Source organism: Perca fluviatilis, chromosome 23 (genome assembly GCF_010015445.1).
Source record: "Perca fluviatilis chromosome 23, GENO_Pfluv_1.0, whole genome shotgun sequence".
Taxonomy (NCBI): Eukaryota; Metazoa; Chordata; class Actinopteri; order Perciformes; family Percidae; genus Perca; species Perca fluviatilis.
This window is the reverse complement of record NC_053134.1, coordinates 29,089,680-29,105,565: the sequence shown is the minus strand read 5'-3', so window position 1 is coordinate 29,105,565 and position 15,886 is coordinate 29,089,680. Positions and strand designations below refer to the sequence as shown.

Sequence of the window (15,886 nt, the reverse complement as noted above, 5' to 3'; positions counted from 1 at the left end):
GGGCTCGGACACAACGTGCACGGGCTCGGGCTGGGTCGGGCTTGATTTTTTGGGCCCGAACGAAGCTCTAGTGTATTTTGGACCCACAGGGAAAAAAATGAATTTTCCCTAGAGGGATTCATAACGTATACCTTTCTTTCCTAAGTTTCTTATATCTGGATTTCTTTTTTTAACAACACTGAAGTAATAAATGAAGTGTTGGCTTATTTATCTGTAGTTGTTTTATACCATGCTGCTCGTACTGTCTGTAACCATCATACTGATTAGTTTGCTTTAAAGTTTAAACAATAATTACATTTTCTCATGGATTTAATTTTTTATTTGACAAATAATATGTTAAGAAACTGAAGACAAATTTAAATGACAAGTACTTTTATTGTCTTATAAAATATGTTAAGGCATATAAAACATAAAAGCAAGTTTATTTTTAGCTTTTCATTACAGTGTTATAGACATACAATATATCAGGTGCCTTAATCTCATAGACCCTCTATTTTTCTTTCAAGGACAGGGCTTGGGATCAGGTACAAGTTCACAGCGATCCAGCACACCCCGGACTTCTCCCATTTGGACGCTTTTGTAGGTCCCAGAGATGGATGTCAATGACCACCCCCCATATATGTAGGTGTGTTTGAGGCGTGCAGTGTATGGGATGTCTGCTCCGTACTTATATGCCACCATAATGACACTGCAGGAGTGGTTTGGTGGGACATTGACCTTAACCGAAACAGTGTGGGTGGTTGACTCGATATAATTGGTCCCCTTGGTGAACTGGAGGGTCGTTTGCATGCTTAACTCAATAGTTGTGGACAAGGTTAAGCGGATTTGGGCAATGATGTTCGTCTTGACACCTGCTGTAATTGAAAAGCTGGTGTCCCCCGTTTGCTCCACTTCGATTGTCTTTGAGAGGGTAGTTGTCTCTGTCACAGACTGGCACTGATAGTTGTTAACGATAAACTTGCGCGTGGTCTCTGGAGGATAATTAATGACTTTAACCCCATCAGTCTTATACTTGACATCAAACATGTCCTCACTGTACATACTGTATCTCTGGTAATGCTCAGGACCTGGTAGCTGTAGCACCACTACTCAAAACCTTCATACAGAAGGTAGAAAACCTTATCATTAACAACAACCTTCCCAAGACCATACTCATTCTTCCCAACATATATCTCGCAACAGGAGCAGGTCTTGATTGCATTCTGAGGCACTGAACCGTAGTAGCCATCTTTCCATTGTAAAAGCTCAAAGTTGTCTTTGTTTACCAGAATGTAAAATGTCGAAGAGGTACTTTTTTCCTCCAAAGCAGTAGTAGCAGTAAGGACCCATGTTAAGGTTGTAGAAACCAGCCTGGCAAAAGTATTGGCAAACGTAGTCATAGCGTTTAACGTATATGTTGTTGATAACCACTGCTCTGTTGGGGAGAGAGCCATTAAAGATCTGCCATTCTAGGTTGGTTTTATCTAACTTGAACAAGGACACCCGATCTAGCTTGTCCTTAATCTCTGGAGGAGCCTGAAAGAAAATTATCTGTCACTCGGTTAGAAGTGATGTTAGGAACTGTGTCCTCCAGACTTAAATCCATAGAAAGTACTGTATGAAAGAAATAATAAAGGCACAGTCAGGAATAATGTTTAAAGTGCTCATATTATGCTAATTTTCAGGTTCATAATTGTATTTAGAGGTTATATCAGAATAGGTTTATATGGTTTAATTTTCAAAAAACACCATATGTACTGCACATTGCTGCAGCTCCTCTTTTCATCCTGTGTGTTGAGCTCTCTGTTTTAGTAACAGAGTGAGACATCTCACTTCTGTTCCTATCTTTTTTTGGGAGTTGCACATGCGCATTAGATAGGTAAGGACTACTGCCCAGTCAGAAGCAGAGTATGAGGGAGTGCCATGCTAGCAGTTAGATGAGCATTATAACGTGTGTTACAAAGTGATGCACGTTTGCCACGGAAGTAAAGGCTTTAAGTAGAAACCAAAGAACATACGTAATTAATTGATTTATCCTTAATGCATTTTAAGCCGAGTTTAGAATAAATGCTTTATAGGGCAAAACAAAACTGGCCAATGGAGAATGTTTATTTAAAAAAAAATTTTTGCTATCTTGCTACTTTGTGATAAGTTAGGACTGGTCAGAGGTCAGTGACTGACTGTGTCTGCTGTCATGAATTTTAGAAACAGCCACATTGACATAAACCCCTCGACCATGCAGCGATTGTTTAATCATAGCTTACTAACTGTAACTATGCGTGTAGTCAAGCTCTAAATTTCTCCACCTATTGAAGCAAAGTGCATACATACTGTCTTTCAGAGCAACCCGATCTCACTCGAAAGCGTACAAATAACACTGGTTTACAGCCGTGAAATGTGTACGCCAAAGTGAAATTCTTCGTGCATTACATACGTGGAGCGCTCCAATTGAAGTAATGGGGACCGGTGCGTTTTATATGCACGCAGCTCGCATCACCACGTTGTGTGTTATCGCGAGAACAGCATCACACACAAAAACATAGATATGGTTGGGTTTGGAAAAATAATGCAGGGAAAGGCTTTAGTAACACAAGAAAGTCACAAAAACACACTAATAAACGGTTGGGTTTAGGGAAGAAACATTGGGGAAGGCTTAACAAAAAAACACTACAAAGTCGCAAAAACGCGCCACATAAACACGCTAATAAACGGCCTAACAACAAAAAAAAAAACACATGCTGAAAATCGCCAAACACAGGATGTTGAAAATCGCCAAACACGGGATGTGAACCCTGGTCTCCTGGGTGAAAGTCCTGTGTTTTACCCATCCACCACCACAACCAACCTCCTTATGTGGTCCCATGTCCCTTACTATAAACGCAGTGGTTTCGATTACTGTCATTGGAGCGCTCCACGTATCTACTGTACGCACAATTTCACTTTCGCGTACACATTGCACGTATTTCACAGGTAGAAACCCGTGGTATTTGTACGCTTTTCAGTGAGACTGGGCTGTTCAGAAGCTGTAGTGAAATTAGGCAACATTTTGTAGGTTCTCCCCTTTTAAGACCTGCTCACTTTTTTCCTTGGTAATTATCATGGTTTTCACAAATGGTTTACAGATTTTAGGCATTTTATTATCAAATCTTGTCACTTGAAAAATATTGCAAATAGCTGCTGTAAATGGAAGAAAGAAAATTCTCAGAGGAAGCATGTTTACGACATCTGGCTCCGCCCCTGTTTATGAGGACAGCCTGAACTATTTGGATTTCTTGGCTCCACAGAGGTGATTTCGGAAAACTGTCTCTCAAAACCATAGAGCACAGCTGTAATACTCCCAACTTAAATGAATTTAAATAAAAAATATGTTTGTGTTTTTTCACAATATTAAAGTGCACCTCCCCCATACATTTTTTTCTTTTAAATTAGTCAACATAAGTGGTTGAAATTTATGAGAATCAATCACCTTCAGATTTATGAACCTGTCCAACGTATCCAGGCATATATAGCTGCCTTATTGCTTAATCAAAAACAAACATACTCTCACTTCATCTGGGCTTTGATTTTAACCATTAAATATTGGGATAGAAGAAATTAATAAGAAACAAAGTTCATCACAAAGTTCTTAAAAAAGGTACAGCTGTAATACTAGCAAGTTAAATCAATTTTAATAAATAATTCAAATATGTTATCTAACAATATTATAGTGAATTCCTCTTTCCTCCTATTTTCATACACATCTACATTTTGTGTTAACTGGAATTATGAGCCCGAGCCCGATTTCAACCCGACACTTTTTTAATCCGTGGGCCGTTATAACTGACGTTTTCAACTACAATTCAGAGTTGTTTGAACTGCAAAAATCTGTTTAAAATTATCTTAATGAATAATGCAACAAGAGCGAAGCATGTAAACTGCGCTGTTTGTTTATTCAGAATGGAACGGATCGCAAATGGATCTGAATGAAGAAACGTAAAAATCTCAACGTATTTCTCTGTGAGGGCTTGCCCGCTTGCCTCGCCCTCAGGGGGAGCCTATGCTTGGAGAACTAACAAAAGAGGAGGTTGAAGGCTGACTATCATCTTTTCTGCCTTGGCGAGCCTGCTTCATGTGTCTGTTCATCATCCACGTCCCCATTTTATCAGCTAGGCGAACAGCGTGCCGCACTTAATGCACTCAACAAAGCCGACACATATGTTGTCACTGCCCACGACTTGTTTAAAATGGCTCCATACCTCCGATTTCCTCTAAACTTGCTCAAAGGTAATTCTCCCGTTTTTCTTTTTTTCTTTACATCCTCAAGCTCCATGTTGCACTTAAGCTCCGCAATAGGCTACAGCCCGCAGCCCCGGTGTGATGTGTGCGAGAGGAGGAGACTCCGCGCACGACACATGTTGCATTTTGTAACTGTAGTCCAACTTGTGTAACTTTTTGGACACATTTGTTACTTTGGCCTAAATAGATAATAGTTCTGATTATGGCATAGCTTTCTCCCACCCAATTAGGCTAAAGTAATGATTAAAAAAATGCTTGATCAAGGGTCCGGCCCTGCCCGAGGATAGTGGCGGAAAATAACGGCCCGGCCCGGGCCCGGCTCGGGTCGGGCTCGGGCAGAGAATCTAAACTTTAAAATACACACAGGTGCACCTATATACAGGACCTATAGAACTGGCCACCCTTTGGCTCCAAAGCCAAGTCCTTACAGACAGAGCTACTACTGCCCAATTTAAGAGATGAAATATGTTTAAAGTGTTTAGTGTCTTGGTACATTCAGTGAAGTGTAAGAAATAAGGAAAGTCAAATAATAATAAGAAAGGAATTTTAAGTAATGCAGTGCATTTGTCCTTGGTGTTTAACTAAATAATATCTTAAAGGTTGGAGTTTGACAATTCATATTTCTTTCTTTTTTTATTACTAATTCAAGCAGGTAATTAAACTTTTTGTAGAAAAATAATACAAGACATGAAGTATTATTCCTGGCAGATTATTTTTATGTATTTAAACATGACTGGAAGGCAGATATTGATTGATTGATTTATTAGACAGTAACAGAAATAAATGCATAACAAGATGCCAACACAGTGACATTGTACATTTATCAGAACTGTCGAGGATAACACAAGAAAGTTACAAACTTATTTCCATTGTGGTCCTCGTTGTAGTCTGACAAAGATGTCCAGGCAAGCTACAAATGACTAAAAGGTACCTTATGTACACTCAACCACATCCAAATACAAAATAAATACAAATATATACACTGTAATAATAAATATTAATTTAAGACTACATAAAAGATTGAGTCTAATTAGCATTTAACAACCATTCACCACATGCTCGATTAAAAAAACGATCTGACTGGCTTAACTTAATCCCAACTGGGAGTTTGTTCCATTCCATTGCCGCCATGTACAAAAAAGTGTTTTGCCCAGAACAGGTCTTAAATCTACACGGAACTATGTCTGTGGCACTACCTCTCATTGAGTAGCTATGAGAGTTTCTAATAAGCTTAAAATAATCTTTAAAATACCTTGGCTCATTCTTATACAAAATCTTTCTTGTTAATCTTAGTTTCAACTGTCTCACCCTGTTTTCAACATTGACATATATATTAATGGACCAATAGACCCCGTTGCTCTGGACGGAGACCAGTGAAGGCTATTAGAAGCACTTTTCCCGTGATCTCTTCCTTTACTGCGCAGCCTCCAACTGACAGAGACAACGTAAATGTGACGTGAGCAACGTGTCTGAAAGTTGGAAGTCTTCTTGTAGCTGTGCCAAGAGAAATCTCAATCATTTCCAATCTTACAGAGACGGAGAGTGTAGGTATATGTAAGGAGATAACATAAGCACAGGCTAATTATTGCTAACTAACATGCTAGTTAACATTCGTAATTAAACCTAAACAGCTAATGTAAGTCGAAACTGCCTGCGAGCTTCTCCTGTACTATACGGTAATTCCTCTGCGCTATAGGCAGTAAGTCACTTAGTTATGACACAATCGTTAGCGTATTTTTACAAAAACGTCTGCTACGGAGCCATAACGTGAGGTACAAGGTAATGGAGCCTTTTATACATTGTCGTGTTTCTTTAGAATTAAACAATGGACAAATAGAGTCTTTCAACGCTTCAGATGTAAAGTCAAGTGACGTAAAAAAAAAATGGCGGTCAGTGGAATGCTAACAAGAGGTGATACCTTTGTAGCAACAAAATGGCGCCATCGGAGGTTCGCGTTCAGAAGCGAAGCTTACCCCCTTGGTTTTCAACTGTCAGCCATTTTAATTTTGTTAATTTCAGAAGAGCCAATATGTTCTCTATAGTTGAGATTTAAAATCAACCTGACTAATTTATTCTGTGCCGTTTGAAGTTGAACTTTTATCCTCTTGGGTGTGCTACTGTACCATGTAGTACAGGCATAATCGAAGTGTGGCTGAATTAAAGCATTTGCCAACATTTTTAAAGTTTCTTTATTTAGAAACTGAGCCTTACGAGCCAGGAATTTTATTCTTTGGTTCACTTTTTTGACAACCTTTTGACTCATACTTTCTCCACTCACAGAACTGTCTAAATCACAGCCCAAATATTTAACACAATTCTTAGCTTCAATCTGGATACCACCCAAAGAAATTTAAAGCTCAGGAGTCCTACTCAACCTTATTTCAGAACCAAATAAAATAGATTCAGTTTTCCCCAAATGCAAAGACAGTTTGTTTTCTATCAGCCATTCACTTATATTTTGTAACTCATCACTTAAATGATTCTCAATAACTTTTATGTCCTTATTGGAGAACACCAAGGCTGAATCATCCGCATAGAGATGATTCACTACATTACAATTGCAAACAGATTTCATATCGTTGATATACAAGAGAAAGAACAATGGACCCAGGACACTACCCTGTGGCACCCCACATGTTATTTCTCTTGCCTCAGATAGAGTGCAGTTAATATCAACTCTTTGATGCCTTTCAGTCAAATACGATCGAATCCAATTACATGCCATACTGTTAAAACCTAGGGCTTTTAGTTTGATCAGCAAGATCTGATGGTCAACAGTGTCAAATGCTTTCTGGAGGTCTAGCAATACCATGCCACAAAGTTTACCCAAATCGATCTCTCTTCTTAAATAGTCTGTTAGATATAATAAACACTTATCTGTAGAATAAGATGTTCTAAAACCAGATTGCAAATCATAAAACAAATCAGAATTACTAATGTAATTATATATTTTCTCCAAGACTTTTGAAACGACTCCCAAAATCGAAATTGGTCTATAATTACCCTCTTCTAATTTGTTCCCTTTTTTTATATAGCAGAACAACCCTAGCAAGCTTCAGATCTTTCGGAAATCTACCTGACATAATTGAAAGATTAAAAATATGAGTGAGATATGGAGAAATAAATTCTGCAGCATCTTTTAAAAATCTGGCCGGTATTTCATCTAGACCAATTGCCTTCGAACACTTAAGTTCATTCAATAACTTTAATACCTCATCCTGTGAAACCATAGAAAGGCAAAAAGAGTCTGCTACAACTCCAAGCTTAGAGTAATACTTAGACATGGCCTCACCATCATATAACCCTGGTTTTCTTGGTAATTTTTCAACTAAGTGTCCAGCTATAGTAGTAAAAAAATGAGTTAAATTTATCCGCAACCTTTAGTTGATTTGAAGAGAACTCCCCATTAATATTAAGGCAAATATTATTTGACTTTGTCTTAAGTCTATTACTGAACCCCATTTGTTTCAAAGACTGCCAAAGTTTCTTTGGGTTACCTTAATGCTCAGTTAATTTATCATGAAAAAAGTCTCTTTTACACATTTTAATCATCTTTTGCACCATATTCCTTAACTTAAGTCAATTTGCTCTTTACTCTTCCTAAAAACAGAAAAGGCTTTATTTCTATTAGTAATTGCTTCTAAAATATCATCATTCATCCATGGCTCTGACCTCAGTTTTACTCGAATCGTTTTTATAGGAGCAACTTTATCTAATGCCTCTAAGAACAAATGTTTAAACTGCTCCCATGCCTCATCAACATCCAAACATAACACTAGAGGACAATTCAGTGATTTAAAACACTCAATAAAAACCTCACGACTATGTTTTTTTAATGACCTGATCTTAATTGTGTTTTGTTTCTTCAATGCAACTTTAAATTTTTTCCTTGAAAAATAAATTAATGAGTGGGCACTTATAGTACAATTTACAACCCCACTCTGAGAAATCATAGATTGCTCTGATACCAAAATGAGATCAATGACCGTTTGACTCATTTTAGCTACTCGTGTGGGCTCTTTAATTATTTGCTGTAGATCCAGAACCTGACAAAACCTATTAAAGGCTTTATACATCCCATGATTTTTGTTAGAAACATCAGTATTAAAATCACCTATCATTATAACCTCACCCTTAAAATCACTACATGGATCATACAAGGTCTATACAGAGCCCCAATTAAAATAGGCTTACTTTTAGTTAACTGTACATCAAACCACACAGCTTCAATAAGATCATGATTTAAATCCATTCTGCGGTTAAAACAAATATCAGCCGTAATATAAACACATACTCCTCCCCCATTACGATTTCTATCTTTTCTTAAAACAACATAATTTTCAATTTCAATTTCTATATCACTGATCGAAGCGTCCATATGAATGGTGTATATCCCTTCTTTTCTAAAAAGCCTAAAAATCACATGTGAGAAAACAAGCATCACAGAAGAAACACACACTGCAGGTCCAAAAGCCTAAAATTGCCTTTGTGGTGGGATTAAAATTAAATTGTGGGGGCACGTCTTACAGCGATGCTGTTCCACAACAGCAAAGGCTTGATCCCCTTCACAGTGCATACAGCTCTTCCTCCTCATGCTTCAGTAACCAAAAGAGGCTGTGTATTGTCTTCAGTTGCGCTTAATTTGATTCACAAGACCGTTATGGACTAACAGTGTACAAAAACTAAATCTATGAAGTTGTTATTGTATTCTGTTGCTGATGATAGGTTTGTTTACATCAGTAAATCACCCGATTCGCCACTGTATTTATTATAATCATTCAAGAATCAGAAAAATGCTTCCTCATACATGCACACATATGTAACAAAGGGTTTTGTATGTCACCTATATACTATACTATGAAACTATAAAATGAAAACACAAGCTTTAATAAAAGAGAAGACATGCAGTGCTGTCTCGGTTCAGATATTAATCAAAAACACAATCAATGGAAACTTATCACAGCATTTCACACTTCTGCTTTCCCCTTCACAATAAAAGCTCTATGGCTTAACTTCCTCTTATCATTAAACAGAGGTAACAATACAATTCCTTACATATATAAATCATTTTATTGCAAGCCTACATTCATTTGTAATAAAACAAACAAAAACTCATCATCATTGTATTTTTACTATAACTGCAACATATACAGTACGTTCCAAAAATTACTGACTGGGACTTAACAGAGAAAAATATAAAGCTCAACATGAAAAAGCCCTTTACCATATTATGTTCTCTGCTCTCTGTGGTGAAAAGTTACTCATTTTTCAGTGTTCTGCTGAAATCATTGGATATGTCATCTCAGGGGAGCTTTCTGGACTCCTTCTTCACCACTCCTAAAACCTATCCTGTTGCCCAGCCAATTATAACTAGAATTAGTATAGTACATTTATCATTTTCACCAATATTTAACATTGATTATGTCAGATATCTTAAGATAAAATTTTTCTTTCAGGGACAAGGTTTGGAATTGGGTATAGGTTCACAGCGATCCACAACAGAGTGGACTTCTCCAACATCGACTCCCTTGTAGGTCCCAGTGATGTACACCCATGTCGTCTTCCCATTTCTGTAGGTGCGGCTGAGGCGAGCTGTGTAGGGGATGTCTGCCTTATACTTATATCCCACCATACTGACACTGCAGGAGTGGTTTGGTGGAACAGTTTGCTCCACAGAGACCGAGTAGGTTTTCGACTCCACCACAGTGGTTCCTCTTGAGAATTGCTTTGTTGTTTCAACACTGAGCGCAATACCTGCAGAGCCGATGAATGGGATTTTGGCGGTGATGCTACTACTGACCCCACTCGTGATGGCAGTGCTGGTGTCCCACCTTTTCTCCTCCATGTAGGTTTTTGAGAGCTCAAGTCTTTTCACAACTGGGCTGCACTCATTGTTGGATATGATGGACTTGGTCATGGTCTCTGGAGGATGCTGGAAGACTTTAACATTAGTGTTGTAATTGACATTGGAAATGCGCTCGCTGCTTATTTCTTTATTGAGGGTCAGGACCTGGTAGCTCTTGTACCAATGCTCCTTACCGTTCCAGGGAAGGAAGAAGGCCTCGTGTTTAACACTCACCTTCCCAAGGCCATATTTGTTCTTCCCAACATATGTGTCTCCGCATGTGGAGACTGCATTGCGAGGCACTGAACCCCAGGAGCCATCCTTCCATTCTAAAAATTCTAAGTTGTCTTTGTTTACCAGGAACTCAAATGAGCTGGCACGATGCTCTTTACCTGACAAGGGGTAGTAGCAGTAATGACCACTCCAGTTGGGGTTGTAGAAGCCAGATGAGCACCCATATTTGCAGACATAGTCGGTGCGATCGGCATATCCATTGTAAATTGAAACGGCACCAGACGGGAGAGAGCCAGACGAGGTCTGCCATTTCAGGTTGGAGTCACCAAACACAAAGGAGGAAGATTGACCCAGCCTGTTCTCAAATTCAGCAGGGGGCGGAAGAGCCAACAAAGATCCGTTGGTGGTGATTTGAGGAATCCTGTTCCCTAGATCTGGGTTCAGAATTGGAACTGTATACAAAGAAAGGGGGAAGACAAGAACAGTCATATCACATACACACGTCATAGTAGTATGGATTTGATTGGAGAAAGAAGCAGAGTCCCAGATTATTCTTTACTGTGGTTAAAATGTCTTATAAAGACTGAGGTTCATTGTCATGTAGCTTATCAAGAGAGATTACAAAATTCATCCACAAGAAGGAAAGTCAGTAGGACTTTACCAGTTAATTTCTTATCCTCAAGTTTACAGCAATCAACCCTTTTGAAAATGAAGAATGATATACAATTATGTTTTAGAGAACAGGAAAATCTAGATAACTGGTATGTCAGCCTTTGTAAATTGATTAAAGAAGACATAGAGTCTGATATTAAAGCTGGAGACAACTATAATGTTACAAAAAAGCCATTCAATACAAAACCTTATTGGGATAAATAGTTAAAAGAATGGTGGCAATCTATGCGTAAAGCAGAAAATGTTTCTGAAGTGTTTAAATAATATAGAAAGGAAGAAACTATTAGAAACCTTTAAGAATAGTCAGAATAGGTTTGATAAAAGATACAGAATCTACAAAAGACGTTATCAAAGAGGACTGGTATTAAACCTGAAGAGAATCCAAACGTCTGACCCTAAGAGATTTTGGTCAGAAGTAAATAAACTAGGGCCAAGGCGTAGTTGGAAAATACCCATGGAAGTGCTGGGGAATAATGGTAGTTTAGTGACTGGGCTGTCTGATATAATCAATAGATTTTAAGATTTCAAAGGTCTTTTCTCTAGTGAGACGTTTGACTTTGATGGGAGGTACTACGAGGACTTATGTCAGAGGAAAAATGTAATAGAGGGCTATATTTTAAAAGGGGAATATTGGATGAATAAGGATCTTAATAATAGTCTTACAAAAGAAGAAGTTGAAATGGCTTTTAATAAAGCTAAATTGGGAAAAGCGACAGGGTTGAAAATATCCCAAATGAAATACTAAAATCACCCAAACTATTTGATATTTTGTGTGATTTATTTAAAGGATACTTTGAACCTGGCAAAATACCATCTATGTGGCTTAAATCAATTATTACTCCGATACCAAAATCCCAAAATCCAAGGGTGCCTTTAAATTATAGAGGGATTAGTTTAATGAGCACAGTTTATAAGATGTATTCTACAATACTTAATGGGAGGCTTATGTTGTATTTAGAGAAAGAAGAGCTCCTTGTGGAAGAACAAAATGGGTTCCGTAAATCAAGATCATGTTTAGATCACATTTTGTATTGTCTACAATTATAACTAAAAGAATAAGTGAAAATAAGCCAACATATCCGTGCTTTATCAATTTTCATAAAGCTTTTGATATGATCAACAGGGATCTGTTAGCATATAAACTTATAGAGTACGGGGTAAACATTTTTATTGGGCACTGAAGTCTTTTTATCATAAGCCCATAGCATGTGTAAGATTGAATGAATTCCATACAAACTGGTTCCCAACATCATTAGGGGTAAAAAAGGGTGATGCTTTGTCCCCCACATTATTTGCAATTTATATAAATGATTTGGCAAAGGAAATTAAATCACTGAATTGTGGGATAAGATGTGGAAATGAAATGATAAGTATTCTTTTGTACGTGGATGACATAGTATTACTGTCACCCTCTGAAGATAATATGCAGTGGATGCTCTCCTATGATTGGTGTAATAAATGGAGACTATTTATCAATAGAAAGAAAACAGAAATAATTCACTTTAGAAAACCTTTAATTACTCGCAGCGCTTATGAGTTTAAAATTGGGTCACACAAGCTGAACATTGCAGATTCATATAAATATCTAGGTTTCTATATTGATGAACATATGAATTTCAGAAAAGGTGTTAAGGTTCTTGCTGATTCAGCACGTAGAGCTTTGGGAGGAATCATTGGTAAAAGCAAGAATCTGAAAGACATAAGTTTTCAAACTTATTCTAAATTGTTTCAAGCTTGTGTGTGCCCTATACTTGATTATATTGTGGGTGTTAGAGGACTTAGGAATATATCTAATTGTGAATTATTCCAAAATAGTGCCATAAGATATTTTCTGGGTGTGCATAAATATACCCCTACATTGGCGATAGTGGGAGACACAGGATGGGAATCATGTGAGGCTCGCTGGAAGGATATGGACGCAAATATGACGAGGAAAATATTTCTCTGGGATAAACACATTCTTGATCCTTGGTCTAACAATATACGCAAATTGTTTTGTAATCATGGTTTTGGTGAGTTGTTTTTTTAATAATGAAAAGCTGAATATTGGTTTGTTTAAAAAATCTGTTTGCTAAAGACAAAAGGCAGTGGTCCGACAATATATGGGCTAAGCCAAAATTGCGTATTTTTGTGATGATAAAACCGGAATATGGCACAGAAAATCATGTTGTATATAATTTGACAAAAAGGCAAAGCTCTTTATGTGATTAAGTGAGATCTGGGGTTTTGCCTTTGACTGTTGAAACAGGACGATATGTTAATTTAGAAGAGGAAAAACGGATCTGTCCCATGTGTTGTTTGAATGATATAGAAAATGAGTTCCATTTTGTTTTTTTTAATGTCCTTTTTATTGTGAACAGCGTGATTTTTTGTTTGGTAAGATAAAAGCAGAGATTGATTTGGTAAATATGGATGATGCTCAAAGACTGAGATGGGCTGTTCACATATGAAACATAAATTGAGGAAAAAATGAGAAAAAATGAGGAAAAAAGCTCTTTATCGAGATTAACTGAGGATTTGTTGTATGTATATGTATATATTAGTATTCATGTATTTCTCGGAATGATTTGTATATGCGACAGGAAGACGTTTGTTAAATAAGTAAGTTTGTGGTGTCTTGTAATCCCATGTGGGATGGGCCAAAATGTTTGGCATGACACAGAAATAAAATATAACTAACTTACTAACATTAAACAGGGAAAAACAAGATTCAGGGTATCAAAATGTTTACATTAAAATGAGAAATAGAAGCAGTAAATCACAAGTCTCAAAGTGAATTCCAAATCAAACTAAAAATGTATGGATAGATAGCAGTGAATAGAGTCAAATGGGGGAATGGTCTTTACTTATTGTCCAATATTGTCTCTGTTGTCATCTCTTAATGTTGTTTTTATTGCTCTTTGTGTCATGTTCTGGCAAACAAATGTTTTCTGTTAATCTAAGTGTATCAAAAATTAGTTAGTTAGGGCGCTTAATTTCCACACTGTGGAAAATACCAAAAAAGTCCAAAGACATTTGCCGCTGCTCATTAGGCCTAGAGCTCTGAGCACAGTTTTAATTGAAGGTGACTCTGATGAGCATATCAACATTTTTCTCAACTCAGATCTTCTCTTATCTGGATTTTGGCAGCTGAATAGTCAGAGGACACTATTTATATTTCAGTGAGCAAATCAACTTTGAACTATTAAAGTGGAAACTACGCACAAAGTAGACACAGAGACATATCAACAACAAACAAGCAGCATATATCCCATACATGCTGCAAAGGAAATTCACGGAACCAGTTTCTGTTTACCTTTTCCGATCTGTGAGCTCTTCTTCACGATGTCTTGCAGACTAGCACTAGAGGAAATAGCCAGCAGGGCCGGCAGCAACAACACTGACAGCTTCATCTAAAACACAGCACAAAACCACCAAACATACTTTGAAATCATATGAAACATAAAAACTCCTAAACACTGTCACATTTCCCAATTAACCATGCCACCTCTTGTATGCTTCTAGGATTCTTTAGAAAAACACAAATGTCCACAGCACAGTAAAATGAATATACCTTACCATTTCAGTGACAGTCAAACATCAGTTTGTCCATCTCCTGTCACCTCCAGGCTTATATACTGTAGCTGCTTTATTGCTAAATCATAACCACATAGTTTCACTTCCACTTGGCTCTGAACTTGAGTAATTTAATCATTGTAAGAGTTTTATTGTCTCTATCAGATCCAATAAATAACTCTTTATTTCCAACTTTTTCTCCATGACGGACAGTTAACACATGTCCTTTTCTTTCAGCTTTTCTAGCAATAGAATCTCTCCAAAACCTGCAGTAAACACAACAAGTTACACCTTGTTAGATCACAGACTAAAGATGGAGAGTAGTTCTATTTCATCCCTGCTGATGGTGAAGCCAGCATCTGTGCCCCCCGCTCCTGGTATTAAGTTGTTTTTTCCTTTGCTGGATGTAACCTTCGTTGTTGTGTTTTCGCCGAAGCTATCTATTTTTCCAGCGATTTAGTAACCGTTAACGGTTAAGGGCCGTTACAGAGTCAACGCGAGTGACGCGAGCAACGCGAACAAGCAACGCGAACAAGCAACGCGAACAAGCAACGCGAACAAGCAACGCGAACAAGCAACGCGAACAAGCAACGCGAGCGACGCGCTCCCTTTCATAGTCTAAACAGCGGACGCAAGTAAACCGAAGCGTCACGGGCGATGCGTGAAATGCAATACACCGCCCACGCAACAGGGGGTAGCAGAGTGCTCCACGGTGTTCGGTCGGCAGAGCCAGACCCTCCCGGAGAGTGGCTCTTGTCAGGGAGCATATATACCTATGGTCAGGGAGCAGCTGGCTGGCTGATTTCTTTTTATCAGATGCTCGTTTCCCCACCAGTACAGTATGCTACGATTGGGTAGCACTGACCAATACATTGATAAAAGGTCGCTTATAAATGGTTTAGCAGGTTTTAAAAATATATAGATACATTTGGGTCTCTCTCTTGCCTCTTGAGGAGGACACAGCATAGACTACACACAACGTTGATACATACCGAAAAATGTGACTCAGTAGTCCTATGTTTGACGAAATTGCACAGATATGTTGATTCAATATTTTTAATGTACAATACGTGCAGTGTCGCCCCCACCGACAACGCATAGTATTGTGCGCATCGGCGCGTCGCGTATCAAAAACTGGGACAACACATTTGGCTACGCATCGACGCATAATGGCGGCTGAAGCGTAGCGATGCGTAGCCTTGCGGACGCGTATGCGTACCGATGCGTTGACTCTGTAACGGCCCTAAGGCAGCATTTGCGCCACCTACTCCTGGTGTTAAGTTGTTTTTTTCTTTGCTGTATAACCTTCATTGCTGTGTTTTCGCC

The 15,886-nt window shown here is 38.1% G+C and overlaps 1 protein-coding gene and 1 pseudogene across 2 annotated transcripts; both read right to left on the bottom strand.

The window, feature by feature from the left end:
* Positions 1–501: 501 nt before the first annotated feature.
* LOC120553224 lies at positions 502–2,842 on the bottom strand (annotated as a pseudogene).
* Positions 2,843–6,165: 3,323 nt separating this feature from the next.
* Positions 6,166–14,609, bottom strand: LOC120553059 (natterin-3-like). Of its 2 annotated transcripts, none has more exons than XM_039791124.1 (3): positions 14,564–14,609; positions 14,301–14,397; positions 6,166–10,785 (listed from the first exon to the last, which is right to left on the bottom strand). In XM_039791124.1, exons 1-3 carry the CDS (start codon positions 14,564–14,566, stop codon positions 9,707–9,709), a joined length of 1,179 nt encoding a protein of 392 aa, XP_039647058.1. In that variant the 5' UTR covers positions 14,567–14,609; the 3' UTR covers positions 6,166–9,706. The 2 variants fall into 2 exon arrangements, with proteins under 2 accessions (XP_039647058.1, XP_039647059.1); XM_039791125.1 differs by having other exon boundaries at positions 14,559–14,584.
* Positions 14,610–15,886: the final 1,277 nt, after the last annotated feature.

Bases quoted from the DNA above. Each gene is read 5' to 3' on its own strand.
- LOC120553059 (XM_039791124.1), bottom strand. The intron at 10,786-14,300 runs GTAAACAGAAAC...CTTTGTATACAG, and splicing joins GAGCTCACAGATCGGAAAAG to TTCCAATTCTGAACCCAGAT.